This window comes from Cherax quadricarinatus, chromosome 30 (assembly GCF_038502225.1).
Source record: "Cherax quadricarinatus isolate ZL_2023a chromosome 30, ASM3850222v1, whole genome shotgun sequence".
NCBI classification, from domain to species: domain Eukaryota; kingdom Metazoa; phylum Arthropoda; class Malacostraca; order Decapoda; family Parastacidae; genus Cherax; species Cherax quadricarinatus.
The window spans coordinates 25,628,888-25,644,743 of NC_091321.1; the positions used below are offsets into that span (position 1 = coordinate 25,628,888).

The 15,856-nt window shown below is 37.4% G+C and overlaps 1 protein-coding gene across 2 annotated transcripts in view; it reads right to left on the minus strand.

Moving 5' to 3' along the window:
- PIG-L (phosphatidylinositol glycan anchor biosynthesis class L) overlaps positions 1-15,856 on the minus strand; it is a 130,664-nt gene that overhangs the window by 107,521 nt on the left and 7,287 nt on the right. For both annotated transcript variants that reach the window (XM_070090030.1, XM_053782044.2), the window contains exon 2: positions 1,430-1,563. In XM_070090030.1, the coding sequence (XP_069946131.1) occupies positions 1,430-1,544 (115 nt within the window). In that variant the 5' untranslated portion in view covers positions 1,545-1,563. The remainder of the gene's footprint in view (positions 1-1,429; positions 1,564-15,856) is intronic.

The following is a 15,856-nucleotide window of genomic DNA, read 5'->3' on the forward strand; positions in this document are numbered from 1 at the left end:
CTAAAGAAGAGCTAAAGAATGGCTACTAGAGTTAAAAAAAATATGAGCTATAAGGAAAGGCCACACCACTGGACATGCAAACACTGGCTGACAGGAGGAAAGGAGGACACTTGATAATTAAAAATAGTCATAAAAAGGCATGAAAGAATAGGTAAAAAAGATTTCTTAATCCTGAACAATTTAACTCAACTGAAATTCACTTTTAAATAAAAAAAAGTGGTATATACTGGTACAGTACTGGAGTCTATATACCTTTGACAAGGCTCGAGAGTCTTTCTACTACCAGAGCCCAGCCATGGGCCAGGCTCATCTGATGCCAGCCTGGTCGACCAGGCTGTTGCTGCTGGAGGCCCACTGCCACACATTTCCATCACAGCCTGGTTGATCTGGCACCTGGTGAAGATTCTTGTCTAATTTCCTCTTGAAGACTTCTACACCTGTTCCAGCAGTGTTTCCGATATCTTTTGGTAAGATGTTGAATAATCTGGACCCACTGATGTTGATACAATGTTATTGTGCCCACCACACCCCTGCTTTTCACTTGGTTTATTTTGCACTTCTTCCCATACCTCTCACTCCAGTATGTTGTTATGGCAGTGTGCAGATTTGGGACCAGGCTTTCGAGTACTTTCCAGGGATACATTATCATGTATCTCTCTCTCTCTTCCGCTCCAGTGAGTACATATTTAAGACTTTAAGGCGTTTCCAGTAATTTAAATGCTTTACTGGCTTTATGCAGGCTGTAAAAAGTATTTGTATTTGTTCCAGCTCTGATATTTCTCCTGCCTTGAGCAGGGCCATCAACTCTTGAGTAATATTCCAAATGAGGGAGCACTAGCAATTCAAAAAGTGTCACTAATGTCATCATTTCCCTTGTTTCGAAGGTTCTCATTGCCCACCCCATCATCCTTCTGGCTTCCATGACATTTGTCTTATTGTGTTCTTTGAAAGAAAGGTCAGTTGACATAATTATTCCCAAGTCTTTCATGTGTTCCTTTCATTCTATTTGACGATCCTCTTGAGTTTTGTATACAGTATTCCCTATGAATACTTCATTCTTTCCATAAGAGATAAGCAGTTGGAACTTATCACCACTGAACATCATGTTATTCTCCACACTGCCCGCTGGAAAACACTTCTTAAAGCTTCCTGTAATTTAACAGTGTCTTCTACCAAACTGACATTCATGCATATTTTAGTGTAATTTGCAAATGATACAAAATTCTGATGGGTGTCTTTATCTATGTCTGCTATGAGGATTAGAAACACATTGATATAAAGCAATTCTGATAAATTATGAATTCTTTAAAAAAAAAAAAAAAAAAAAAAAAAAAAAAAAAAAAAAAAAAAAAAAAAAAAAAAAAAAAAAAAAAACTATTAGAATATAGTACAGCAAATAAGAAGGAAACAAACAAAATCACAGCCAAACCTGACTCATCCTCTTCTTGATTGTGTTGAGGCATCCGCGAATTTCCAAGTGTAAAATATGAGAGCGTCAACCCAACACCAGCACAACAGACCACCACCAGAATGGGGTCAAACATGCCGTCTCACTCCACCACCCTGACAAATAATAATTAATAGTAATGTTTACAAAATGGACATTATTCAAATTTTTTGAATAACCTCAGAGTAATAAATCTATACAATACAGCATATAGTTCTATACAGATTCACAGGTTCTATCAGCAATTTCGTATATGCAATATACAGTATATTCACCAAATGCATTTGGTATGGTTAGTAAAACATACTGAAGATTTTTATGTGGAAATAAATGTTTTGTACCTAATTGAGCTTAGAACACCTGCCATTGACCAAGAATATATGAACAGCATAAAACATGGGACACCACTTGTCACATCAATGATGTGTAGAATACTGACTTCTGCATCATTCTTATATACTGATTTTGATGAAATATAGATAATCTACAGTCAGGATAACTGAGTGTGTAGTTGATAAGCATACAGGCAAGTAATCATTCCACCATTTTTGTTACATCTGGGGCTAGATCATATGCATGGAACAACTGTGCAATAGTGAAATATACACTACAGATCCATAATTTTTTTTTTTTCAAATATGCTTCTCCATTAGTTTTACCTCCACAAAATTTAAGAATTTTGTAAGCTTCTAAATTTAAAGAAGCAGTACGTGCCACAATAGTGTTTTGGAAGCTACTGATACTACTGTCAACATTCCTGCTTTAACCCTTAAACTGTCCAAACGTAGATCTACGTTTTTTCAACATTTGAAAGTATGTAAAAAAACGTAGAGCTTCTTTTTCTTTTTTTACATTTGAAAACTTGTAAAAAACTTTGATCTACATTTTTTTTTTTGTTATACATGTATTTGAAAATGTGTTAAAAAACATAGATCTACTTTTGGAGCACGACGCATGTGAACGTAGATCTGTTTGGACAGTTTAAGGGTTAAATACAAGCTTAGCTCTGCTTAAGTAGCCATAAAAAGATAATCACATAGGTAATCACCCCCTCACTGACCCATGTTTCATTGACAATGTATACACATACACACACACAACATCCGGAGTGCATTTCAAATTTATTACTGAAAAGTGTCTTCTCCAGAAAGTAAAGTCACACCTGGTGAGCACATTGGTGACCATTATATGCAAGACACCTCTTATAAAATTTGCACCAAGAGCATTAAGCCCTAATAGTAATACTGTACAGGTGTGAGCAACATCAAAGCTTCACTTGTGTCCTTAAACTGATGAGGAATTAACTGGCAAATACATTAACAGAGAAAATAAATACAGTATTAGTAACCAAAAACACTACCATTCTGGAAATATTTTTATGTCATATAATAACCTGACAAATGAATATTTTAAAGTTGCATAGCTAATACTACAGTGGTACCTCGGGATACGAACAGCTCAAAACTCGAACAATTATGTAAGTACACTTATGTAAGTGCTTTTGTAAGTGCATTTTTGGGGTCTGAAACGGATTAATCTAATTTACGTTCCTTATTTTTTCCCTCTTGTTCATAGTCACATTTGTTAAAATAATTAAGGTGCTAACTCAGGTGCTACTGTACTTTACTTTCTTTCATTTATTATTATATTCACCAGCTCCTTTATTTTAGCTTTATATAGTTCATATATTCACATTTCTTAAAATAACTAAGGCCTAATTCAGATGCTAAAGTGTATAATTTCATTGTTTTACTATAATAATCCCTAGCTCTTTTATTCTGTTTTAGTTCTAGAATATTTACATATTCTAGTTTTAGTTTTAGAATATTTACATAGTCTTATTCCTAAGTCTAGTTATAGATTCACTATAAATCTTACAATATTTTACTCAATAATCTAGTTGTAGAGTCACTCTCATTTTTAACGCTACAGGCATTGATCTTGATGTAAACTTTTTACTAAACGAATTACACAAATCAAACAGCAACTGTAATTATTATACAGCAGACCAAGCAAAGACATTACTCAGAGCAAACAATAACATAACTATCTTTAATTACAATGTCAGATCCTTGACCAAACATTATGATGACCTCACAGCATTACTCAATTCCCTTCATTCCAGTTTGTCAATCACCACACTCACAGAAACCTGGCTAAAGCCTGATATCACAGATGTCTATGCCATTCCTGGTTACATGGCCATACACAACTGTAGGACAGACCAGCAAGGGGTGGAACAGCTATATACTACTCAAATTAACTCGACTGTATCAAAAAATCTTGCACAAGGGATGAGCACGGTGAATATATCATAGCCAAATTTAAATCAAAAGACCTGCAAAAACCCCTCACAGTTTACCTGGAGTTTACCTGGAAAGAGTTCCAGGGGTCAACGCCCCCATGGCCCAGTCTGTGACCAGGCCTCATGGTGGATCAGGGCCTGATCAACCAGGCTGTTACTGCTGGCTGCACGCAATCCAATGCACGAGCCACAGCCCGGCTGGTCAGGTACAGACTTTAGGTGCTTGTCCAGTGCCTGCTTGAAGACAGACAGGAGTCTATTGGTAATCCCCCTTATGTATGCTTGGAGGCAGTTGAACAGTCTTGGGCCCCTGACACTTATTGTGTTGTCTCTTAACGTGCTAGTAAATAAACATCTACAGAGTACCATAGCTAAATATTTACCACCTTAGTGAAAAATTAGGAAACATGATAACTGATGCGCATATGAACAAAGACCACCTGCTGTTAACAGGAGATTTCAACATAAATCTACTACATGACCAGGACCCACCAGTAACCAAATTCACAAACACTATGAGCAACTGCCTGTTGCTACCAACAATATCTAAACCTACAAGAATCTCTGAGACTAGTATCTCTAATAGACCACATCTGGATTAACACCATATCCCTTTGAACCCTTTCAGGGTTGACAGGCCCTCTCCTAAACTTGTTCTCAGGGTTGGAAAAAAAAAGAATCTTATGAAATGATAGAGAATCTTTTCCCGATCATAATGACACCAAAAGTATAAAATTTGATGGAAAACTTACGGAATTATGCTCTCGCGAAGTTAGCAGTCTCAATGACGTTTACGAATCGGTGGTTTCGGCCACTTTGAGCCCTATTTTCGGCCAATTCCAATGTACCAGTCGACAAAAATCATAACGATTTTGCTAGAAGTCCATTTTTTCTATCAAATGAGTACAAGAAATCACCCATTTACCGATTTCAAGTATCCAATAAAGTGGTCAGAAATTGGCAATTTTTTTCCAATTTCACACAAATTTCAAAAGATGCCAGTTTCCAAATAGGGTCCAGAATAAACAAGACAGACATTTCTGGCACTAAAGTAACATTTTTCTGTTCATTAGTCACGTCCCCAGGCCTCCCTTACATTTCTTTTGCTTTCCACTTTGAATTTTTATTCTCACAAAAACTAGAAGATTTACTGTTATGCAGACTACTGCATTAGTGTAGAAATGGTATAAATAATATCAGCGCACTTGTGAAAGAATATTAGACTCACCAGTTGACATGTATTGGACGTGTGGTATGATTTGTTTACTTTTGAACTTTGGCAAAAATCAAACATGTTTGCTACTTTGAGCTCAATTTCTAGGTATTTTTCATTGTAAAACCAATCAATATCTTCTCAATTTCTGTAACATGTCTTCCATTCTATAAAATGAGACCAGGAAAACTAGAATACAACCATAAATAGCATACAAAAATACACTGCAAAGTCGCTGTTTTAAAGCAAAAACACAGTCGGAGTTTTTTTTTTTCCTCTCATTATGCACTGTGTGCTGCAGGATTTTTTTTCTACTGTGCACACTGACCATATAGACCCATTCTTTCATATGTAGGCCTACCAGCTTTCTCTTGCTAGATTTGAAGGCGCTAGAATTTATACGTACTAGTACGGCACCAACCCTGAAAGGGTTAAAATTAGGCATAATCACAGACAACACCACAGACCACTATTCAACCTTTCTCATAACCAATCTAGGTAAATTGCCCCAAGACATGACTAAAGTTACCTTCAAACTACATAACGAGACAGCTGTTAACAACTTTATAGCAGCTATGAATAACATTGACTGGTATGAGCTCAAAACATATACAGATATGAATGAATGTATAAATAATTTTCTAAAAAAAAAAAAGCCCATTACCTCTATAGCAAACACTGCCATAAAAAACTAAACAGATCACAGCTAAGAGACTTAATAGTCCCTGGCTAACACCCAGTATCCTTAAAGCCATAAGGGAGGTGTGAGTTGAAACATATCGATTTCTTAATTTTCAACCGATTGCGTTCATTTTTGGTGTACTATTAGAAGCTTATATCGAGAATCCTGTGCTGAAGTTTCAAGCATATATCGGCCAAAAAGGAAATAAAATATGCAAAATTTATGAGAAATTGCATTTGGCAGCGGAGCTGTACTCAGCGGTACTTGGAAAAGTGGTTTTGACACTTGCTGCTGATAGAACACCTCTAATTCCATCAACGTACATGTACCAATTCTAAAATAAACCTTATATTCATGCTAAAAAAAAATAAAGTTTCATAACTTTTTTGACATGTTGGAAGAGTTCGGTCTTGTTGCCCACATAAATCTAAAAATATTTGGAATAGTTCAGAAAGGTACACTTTACCTTGTAAAGCAATCATTCTTCTATGTTTGTTGTGAAAATCAAGTCAATTCATTCATAAATAAAGATGGATTGCCCCTAAATAGGTAAATAACTTACTTTTGACATATAGGCCGAAGCGCGCAGCACCCCAGGTGCGCGGGAAATATTTTTTTTCCCCGAAAAATTTGCTTTATTTTACACTTTTTCCGTGACCTACGAGTGTTTATTACAGTTAACCATTGTAACTCCGTTTTCTCTCATCACTTATGAGAGAACGGACCCTTCCTTCACCTTCAGGGAATATATCGATAGAAATTTGTTCCTCTCGGGCATCATATTATGCTATATATTACTTTTTAAGGTGTGCTTTTTATGTTTATATGCTATTATTATATTGCATTATGTCATAATAGATCAATTGTGATAGATAAATAAGCCTTATAATTGATATTAGCGTGGGTATGGAATATTTTGTTGGCTGGAGGTGTCGGCCAATTTGGGTACTATACCCAGGGTACCTGACTGGTTACTTGACCATATTATCTCCGCCCACTCTGCCATGATCTCAGACGGTGAATTTGTATTATATTAGACATAAAGATATAAGAAAACGATAAAAATAACACGGGGGGAAAAAATATAAACAATGCTGCGTCAGCGCTTCTTATGCAATGCGATGCAAGGCGCTGTCACCATGCCTGTTATAAATGACTGTAATTCCTTTTAGAAACATCGTACAAGATAATAATTATACCAGAGTGTTGCCAGAAAGTTCAGCTATTTTTTGGTAACAATAACTCAATTTTCGGACTTTTTTTATTTTTTTTTTTTTGCTCCGCGCGCCGACGCTCCGATCCCCCCTAAACACAAAGCACCAATATGAAAAGCAGTACAGAATGGGTCAAATAACTAGAGACCAGTCTAAACATTACTCATCAGCTCTTACAAGCCTGATAAGAAGATCTAAAAAATTGTACTATGAAAATAGATTACATAATATCAAAGGTGATATGAAAAAGACCTGGAAAACTCTATCTGAAATTCTTGGAACTAAAAAATTATCCAAAAACAAAACAATCAAATTAATAAAATCAGACGAACCCCTACTCCCACCAACTGAAACAGCGAACAGACTCAATGTTTTCTTCTCTGCCATAGGAAAGAACCTAGAGAGCAAAATCCCAAACTCAAACACCCATCCATCAGACTAACTCATGAGCACCTACCCGAATACACTATTCCTAGCTCCAACCAACCCAACAGAAGTCTTGTTCATCATCAACACCCTTAAAAACAAGGCAGGAGACATAAACAACTTGCTAATTTTTTATATTTTTTTATTATCACACCGGCCGATTCCCACCAAGGCAGGGTGGCCCGAAAAAGAAAAACTTTCACCATCATTCACTCCATCACTGTCTTGCCAGAAGGGTGCTTTACACTACAGTTTTTAAACTGCAACATTAACACCCCTCCTTCAGAGTGCAGGCACTGTACTTCCCATCTCCAGGACTCAAGTCCGGCCTGCCGGTTTCCCTGAATCCCTTCATAAATGTTACTTTGCTCACACTCCAACAGCACGTCAAGTATTAAAAACCATTTGTCTCCATTCACTCCTATCAAACACGCTCACGCATGCCTGCTGGAAGTCCAAGCCCCTCGCACACAAAACCTCCTTTACCCCCTCCCTCCAACCCTTCCTAGGCCGACCCCTACCCCGCCTTCCTTCCACTACAGACTGATACACTCTTGAAGTCATTCTGTTTCGCTCCATTCTCTCTACATGTCCGAACCACCTCAACAACCCTTCCTCAGCCCTCTGGACAACAGTTTTGGTAATCCCGCACCTCCTCCTAACTTCCAAACTACGAATTCTCTGCATTATATTCACACCACACATTGCCCTCAGACATGACATCTCCACTGCCTCCAGCCTTCTCCTCGCTGCAACATTCATCACCCACGCTTCACACCCATATAAGAGCGTTGGTAAAACTATACTCTCATACATTCCCCTCTTTGCCTCCAAGGACAAAGTTGTCTCCACAGACTCCTAAGTGCACCACTCACTCTTTTTCCCTCATCAATTCTATGATTCACCTCATCTTTCATAGACCCATCCGCTGACACGTCCACTCCCAAATATCTGAATACGTTCACCTCCTCCATACTCTCTCCCTCCAATCTGATATTCAATCTTTCATCACCTAATCTTTTTGTTATCCTCATAACCTTACTCTTTCCTGTATTCACCTTTAATTTTCTTCTTTTGCACACCCTACCAAATTCATCCACCAATCTCTGCAACTTCTCTTCAGAATCTCCCAAGAGCACAGTGTCATCAGCAAAGAGCAGCTGTGACAACTCCCACTTTGTGTGTGATTCTTTATCTTTTAACTCCACGCCTCTTGCCAAGACCCTCGCATTTACTTCTCTTACAACCCCATCTATAAATACATTAAACAACCACGGTGACATCACACATCCTTGTCTAAGGCCTACTTTTACTGGGAAAAAATTTCCCTCTTTCCTACATACTCTAACTTGAGCCTCACTATCCTCGTAAAAACTCTTCACTGCTTTCAGTAACCTACCTCCTACACCATACACTTGCAACATCTGCCACATTGCCCCCCTATCCACCCTGTCATACGCCTTTTCCAAATCCATAAATGCCACAAAGACCTCTTTAGCCTTATCTAAATACTGTTCACTTATATGTTTCACTGTAAACACCTGGTCCACACACCCCCTACCTTTCCTAAAGCCTCCTTGTTCATCTGCTATCCTATTCTCCGTCTTACTCTTAATTCTTTCAATTATAACTCTACCATACACTTTACCAGGTACACTCAACAGACTTATCCCCCTATAATTTTTGCACTCTCTTTTATCCCCTTTGCCTTTATACAAAGGAACTATGCATGCTCTCTGCCAATCCCTAGGTACCTTACCCTCTTCCATACATTTATTAAATAATTGCACCAACCACTCCAAAACTATATCCCCACCTGCTTTTAACATTTCTATCTTTATCCCATCAATCCCGGCTGCCTTACCCCCTTTCATTTTACCTACTGCCTCACGAACTTCCCCCACACTCACAACTGGCTCTTCCTCACTCCTACAAGATGTTATTCCTCCTTGCCCTATACACGAAATCACAGCTTCCCTATCTTCATCAACATTTAACAATTCCTCAAAATATTCCCTCCATCTTCCCAATACCTCTAACTCTCCATTTAATAACTCTCCTCTCCTATTTTTAACTGACAAATCCATTTGTTCTCTAGGCTTTCTTAACTTGTTAATCTCACTCCAAAACTTTTTCTTATTTTCAACAAAATTTGTTGATAACATCTCACCCACTCTCTCATTTGCTCTCTTTTTACATTGCTTCACCACTCTCTTAACTTCTCTCTTTTTCTCCATATACTCTTCCCTCCTTGCATCACTTCTACTTTGTAAAAACTTCTCATATGCTAACTTTTTCTCCCTTACTACTCTCTTTACATCATCATTCCACCAATCGCTCCTCTTCCCTCCTGCACCCACTTTCCTGTAACCACAAACTTCTGCTGAACACTCTAACACTACATTTTTAAACCTACCCCATACCTCTTCGACCCCATTGCCTATGCTCTCATTAGCCCATCTATCCTCCAATAGCTGTTTATATCTTACCCTAACTGCCTCCTCTTTTAGTTTATAAACCTTCACCTCTCTCTTCCCTGATGCTTCTATTCTCCTTGTATCCCATCTACCTTTTACTCTCAGTGTAGCTACAACTAGAAAGTGATCTGATATATCTGTGGCCCCTCTATAAACATGTACATCCTGAAGTCTACTCAACAGTCTTTTATCTACCAATACATAATCCAACAAACTACTGTCATTTCGCCCTACATCATATCGTGTATACTTATTTATCCTCTTTTTTTTAAAATATGTATTACCTATAACTAAACCCCTTTCTATACAAAGTTCAATCAAAGGGCTCCCATTATCATTTACACCTGGCACCCCAAACTTACCTACCACACCCTCTCTAAAAGTTTCTCCTACTTTAGCATTCAAGTCCCCTACCACAATTACTCTCTCACTTGGTTCAAAGGCTCCTATACATTCACTTAACATCTCCCAAAATCTCTCTCTCTCCTCTGCATTCCTCTCTTCTCCAGGTGCATACACGCTTATTATGACCCACTTCTCGCATCCAACCTTTACTTTAATCCACATAATTCTTGAATTTACACATTCATATTCTCTTTTCTCCTTCCATAACTGATCATTTAACATTACTGCTACCCCTTCCTTTGCTCTAACTCTCTCAGATACTCCAGATTTAATCCCATTTATTTCCCCCCACTGAAACTCTCCTACCCCCTTCAGCTTTGTTTCGCTTAGGGCCAGGACATCCAACTTCTTTTCATTCATAACATCAGCAATCATCTGTTTCTTGTCATCCGCACTACATCCACGCACATTTAAGCAACCCAGTTTTATAAAGTTTTTCTTCTTCTCTTTTTTAGTAATTGTATACAGGAGAAGGGGTTACTAGCCCATTGCTCCCGGCATTTTAGTCGCCTCATACGACACGCATGGCTTACGGAGGAAAGATTCTTTTCCACTTCCCCATGGACAATAGAAGAAATAAAAAAGAACAAGAGCTATTTAGAAAAAGGAGAAAAACCTAGATGTATGTATATATATATATGCATGTGCGTGTCTGTGAAGTGTGACCAAAGTGTAAGTAGGAGTAGCAAGATATCCCTGTTATCTTAGCGTGTTTATGAGACAGAAAAAGAAACCAGCAATCCTACCATCATGCAAAACAGTTACAGGTTTTTGTTTCACAGTCATCTGGCAGGACGGTAGTACTTCCCTGGGTGGTTGCTGTCTACCAACCTACTACCTAATTTTTATGTGCAAAAAAGCTTCTCAAGTATTGTCACCAATTACTGCAACACTCTTTAACAATTCCACCGACTCATCTACCTTCCCCACAATCCTCAAAATAGCGAGGGTCACTCCAATCCACAAAGGAGGTGACCAAGCTGACTTGAATAACTATAGACCAATATCTAACTTACCACTGCTCTCTAAAATCTTTGAAAAATTAATTCATAGATGGATCTATTCCTACCTCATCTCACACAACATACTAAACCCCTGTAAGTTTGGATTCAGGAATAATAAAAGCACAAATGATGCTATCATATACATGCTAGAACTAATATATACCGCTCTCAAAAAGAAAGAAGTCCCACTGGGAATTTTCATTGATTTACGTAAAGCTTTTGATACAGTCGACCATGAACTGCTGTACACTAAATTAACACACTATGGTATAAGAGGCCACTCCCTCAACTACCTAAAGTCATACCTTAGTAACAGAAGTCAATATGTGTACACAAATGGTGCAAACTCTTCCACCCAACCAATCACAGTAGGAATTCCACAGGGAAGTGTCCTTTGATCACTCCTCTTTCTCATCTACATCAATGGCCTACTGAATGCATCACAGCTACTCAAACCCATATTATTTGCAGATGACACTACATACATCTTCTCCCACCCAAACCCAAACACTGCCAATGCTGAATTGCAGAAAATATCTGCCTGGATGATGACTGATAAACTTACCCTGAATACTGCTAAAACCTATTTAATTCAGTTTGGAAACAAAGACGCAAATGTTCCACTTAACATAATGCTAAACAGATCACCCATCACAAGACTCACAGAGGGAAAATTCCTAGGACTCCACCTTGATAGTAGCCTCAAACATAAACCCTCCACTCAAACTTCTCCTCACCAACCCTAACAGGACACACGACCATAACACAAGGCACAGATCTCTTTTTGATGTACCCCGTGTTCATGTCACACTGTGTAAAAACTCTATGCACATAAAGGGCCCCAAAATTTGGAATTCATTACAAGAAAATACTAAAGTAACCCGGTCTGAAAATCAATTTAAGACTCTTCTCAAAAACCACTTAATCACCCTAGACTAAATGCTCAATACTCAATATTCCCATAATATAATTTCAATATTTACTTTTGAACCTATTGTCCATTGTCGACAGGAATATAATTGAATCATGTTTCACCAAAAGCTTTTTTGAATACATGTATATGAATATATCCTTTGAGTTATATAAATTAGATCCACTTACAATTAATAGAACTACTGTACAACTATGATAAATTTCTTTAGTGTTAAGTAGTCAGTAAGTCAATAAATTAAGTTGGCCCATAATCCCTAGGCATAACAGAGGCTCTCTTTGCATTGCAACCCATTATTGTAAATACATAATCTCAAAGTACTACTTGCAAATAAATAAATAAATTTGAATTTGAACAAATTAGTTCAGTATCGGCACTCGAACAGCCTTCTGGAACAAATTAAGTTCATATCCCGAGGTACCACTGTACATCTGATTAGCGAACTCAGTGATATATTAACCCCTTCACTGTCTCTTATGTAGATCTACATTACTGATATTAGTGTCATTCATGTAGATCCATGTTTTAAGCACAGCTCTCTTAAATATGCTGTGAATAGTAAATTCTGGCCAAGACATGAGAGAATGGATTTGTGCAGTGCATGATGGGAAAAGTAAACCTCTGACTCTGCGTCTGGTATAAAATAGTGATGTTAGGTAAGACACATATGCAACAGTTAGGTATCTTTATTTTGAAACGTTTCGCCTACACAGTAGGCTTCTTCAGTCGAGTACAGAAAAGTTGATAGCAGAAGATACTTGAAGACGATGTAATCAGTCCATCACCCTTAAAGTTTTGAGGTGGTCAGTCCCTCAGTCTGGAGAGCATTGTTCCATAGAATGAAACAATATGGAGATGAAGTGACAGGATGGAGCCTATTTATAGCGCCAACAGGTGAGACGTAGGTCACTAGGAGAGGTAAGAACTCAGATGTTGGGAGGTCAGGTCCCTCTCAAATCCAGCCGTTCTCACTAGTAGGGGTTGTAAAAGTTGATTGTAGGTCTGTACCAAGATACCCTTGTGTTGCAGTGTCTGACAGGTTGAACATTAAAATAGTGATTTTGAGGTATTTTTTAGGATGGTTTTAAAGATTTTATTTTGATTGGTTTCAGGACTGGAAGTACATGAGGGCCCCACTTTACAATGTTTCACCAATAAGGCCTAGCTATATTGCTCACTTAATATATGATAGCATAAACATATCAGGCTTTCAAAATCATTTGAAACCTGCTGCATCAGTGGGGCCTGCCCGTAGCCTGAAATTGGGCTCAAGGTAGCAAACATTTCCTATTTTTGACAATTTTCCTCAGGATGTACAGGAAGGCCCTGCTTTACGGCGTTTCACTTTACGGCGTTCCGCTAATACGGTCATTTCAAATTATGACCAAAACTCGCTATACGGCTCCCCCCACCTGACTTTCTAATACGGTCACCGTGCCCCACCTTGTTTGTTTACATTCTTCGTGAGCTCAGTAAGCACTAAGTCTCTCCATTTTGTCTGGAAACTCCAAAATTTCAAATGTTTTTAAAAGTTATTTCATATTTTATATATACTCTGATAATTATACTTATGTATACCTGTACTTAAATAAACTTACATACTGTGCTGGCATGCAGGTACACATTAAAATCAGTAAGAGTGTCTTATGTCTCCAGACGTCATATTAGTAATGATAATAATAATCATCGTCTCATTTAAATGTCGTATATTACGTTAAATACACATTTTCATTAATCCATCTATGATATTTTTTCAAAATTATATAATAAACACGATACATAACATAAAAAGATGATAAATACACCCCACAATAGAATAAATAAACATAAATATGAGATGTGGTAGCAGACGACTTGCACAAGTGACGCCATATTAGAAATGCTAATAATAATAATAATAATCACCGAGTCTTATTAAATGTTGTATATTACGTTAATATACACATTTTCATTAATCCATCCATGATATTTTTTCAAAATTATATAATAAACACGATACATAACATAAAAAGATGATAAATACACCCTACAATAGAATAAATAAACATAAATATGAGATGTCGTAGCCAGATAACTTGTACAAGTGATGCCAAGAATAACATTTTCTCTAATCTAACATAAGAGAAAATGTGTTACTGGGGGTAACTGTAGAAAATTATTCCTTTCGTATGTATGTAAGTAAGTTTATTCAGGTATACACAAATACAGTTACATAGATTATTATACATAACAACATATGTGTAGAGAACCTAGGATAACCCAAAAAAGTCAGACAGAGTGACTTATTTCCATTGCCTTCACTCAGAGCATCATTTCTTCTTAAAATGATGTTACATGAGAATGGGAGTGTTCTTCTTTATTTATTCTACCGTATCAATGTAGAGACAACCTGTACACAATGTAACTTGTACACAAACCAGACGTGTACACTTCGTTTACAAAACTTACCTTCGCCTGGTTTGTTTACATAACTCTGCGCCTGTCCTCTCTCATGCACTCATTCTTTCTCTCTCATTTATTCGTTTTATCTCATTTACTTACTCCTGACCCTACATTAAGACTACAAATATTTTAAGGTAAGTAATGAGTGAACTGTATATACATTTTATCGCTCTGGGATGCTTAAATATCATGGAATATATGTGTGGGTGGGTTGGCCTGGTATGGTGGCCCGGCTGACTACCATACATACCACACTTGATTTTTTACAATAAATACTACTCATCTCACCCTATATTTTAAGGTAAGTAATGAGTGAACTGTATATACATTTTATCGCTCTGGGATGCTTAAATATCATAGAATTGTATGTGTGGGTGGGGTGGCCTGGTATGGTAGCCTGGCTGACTACCATACATACCACACTTGATTTCTTACAAAAAATACTACTTGTCTCACCCTAGATTAAGACTATAAATATTTTAAGGTAAGTAATGAGTGCACTATGTGTGTATTGTACTTTTTATTGTTTTTTGATGCCTGGTTCTATTGCTAACTTAATATATGTTAGTGTAAACTTGTTATCTAATGTTTGTATGCATTTGTAAGTGGAAAAAAAGGGTGTTCCACTTTACGGCGGTAGCCTGGAACCTAACCAGCCGTATAAGTGGGGCCTTCCTGTATAAGGTCCTGCTAGTCCCGCCCTCCTCCATTCCTGGTTATATTTTATTAATCTGAGAAATAAGGTAAAACTTTGTTTTTTTCTGTGATGAACTGAAAACAGATGGCAAATGTAATACTGGAGATACCTGGGAACATGATTAACCCTTTCAGGGTCCGTGCCATAGATCTATGGCTTTACGTTGAGGGTCCAAACCGTAGATCTACGCCATGAGCTAAGCTCACTCTGATAAGCTGTGAGTGGTAAATTTGGGCCTAGATATGAGAGAATACATCTATGTGGTATGTGTGCACCACATAAAACAAATCCTGCAGCACACAGTGCATAATGAGAGAAAAAAAAACTGAGACCGTAATTTTCGAATAAAACAGCAACTTTGCAGTGTTTTTTTGTATGTATTTATAGTTGTACTATTTGCAATTTCTTGGTCTCATTTGATAGAATGGAAGATATATTACAGAATTAGAGATGAGTTTGATTGGTTTTAGTACTGAAAATGGCTTGAAACTGAGCTCAAAGTAGTGGAAATGTTAAATTTTTACCGATGTTCAAGAGTAAACAAATGACCTCACACGTCTAATACACACCAGCTGGTGGGTCTATTATACGTTCACAAATGTGCTGACATTAT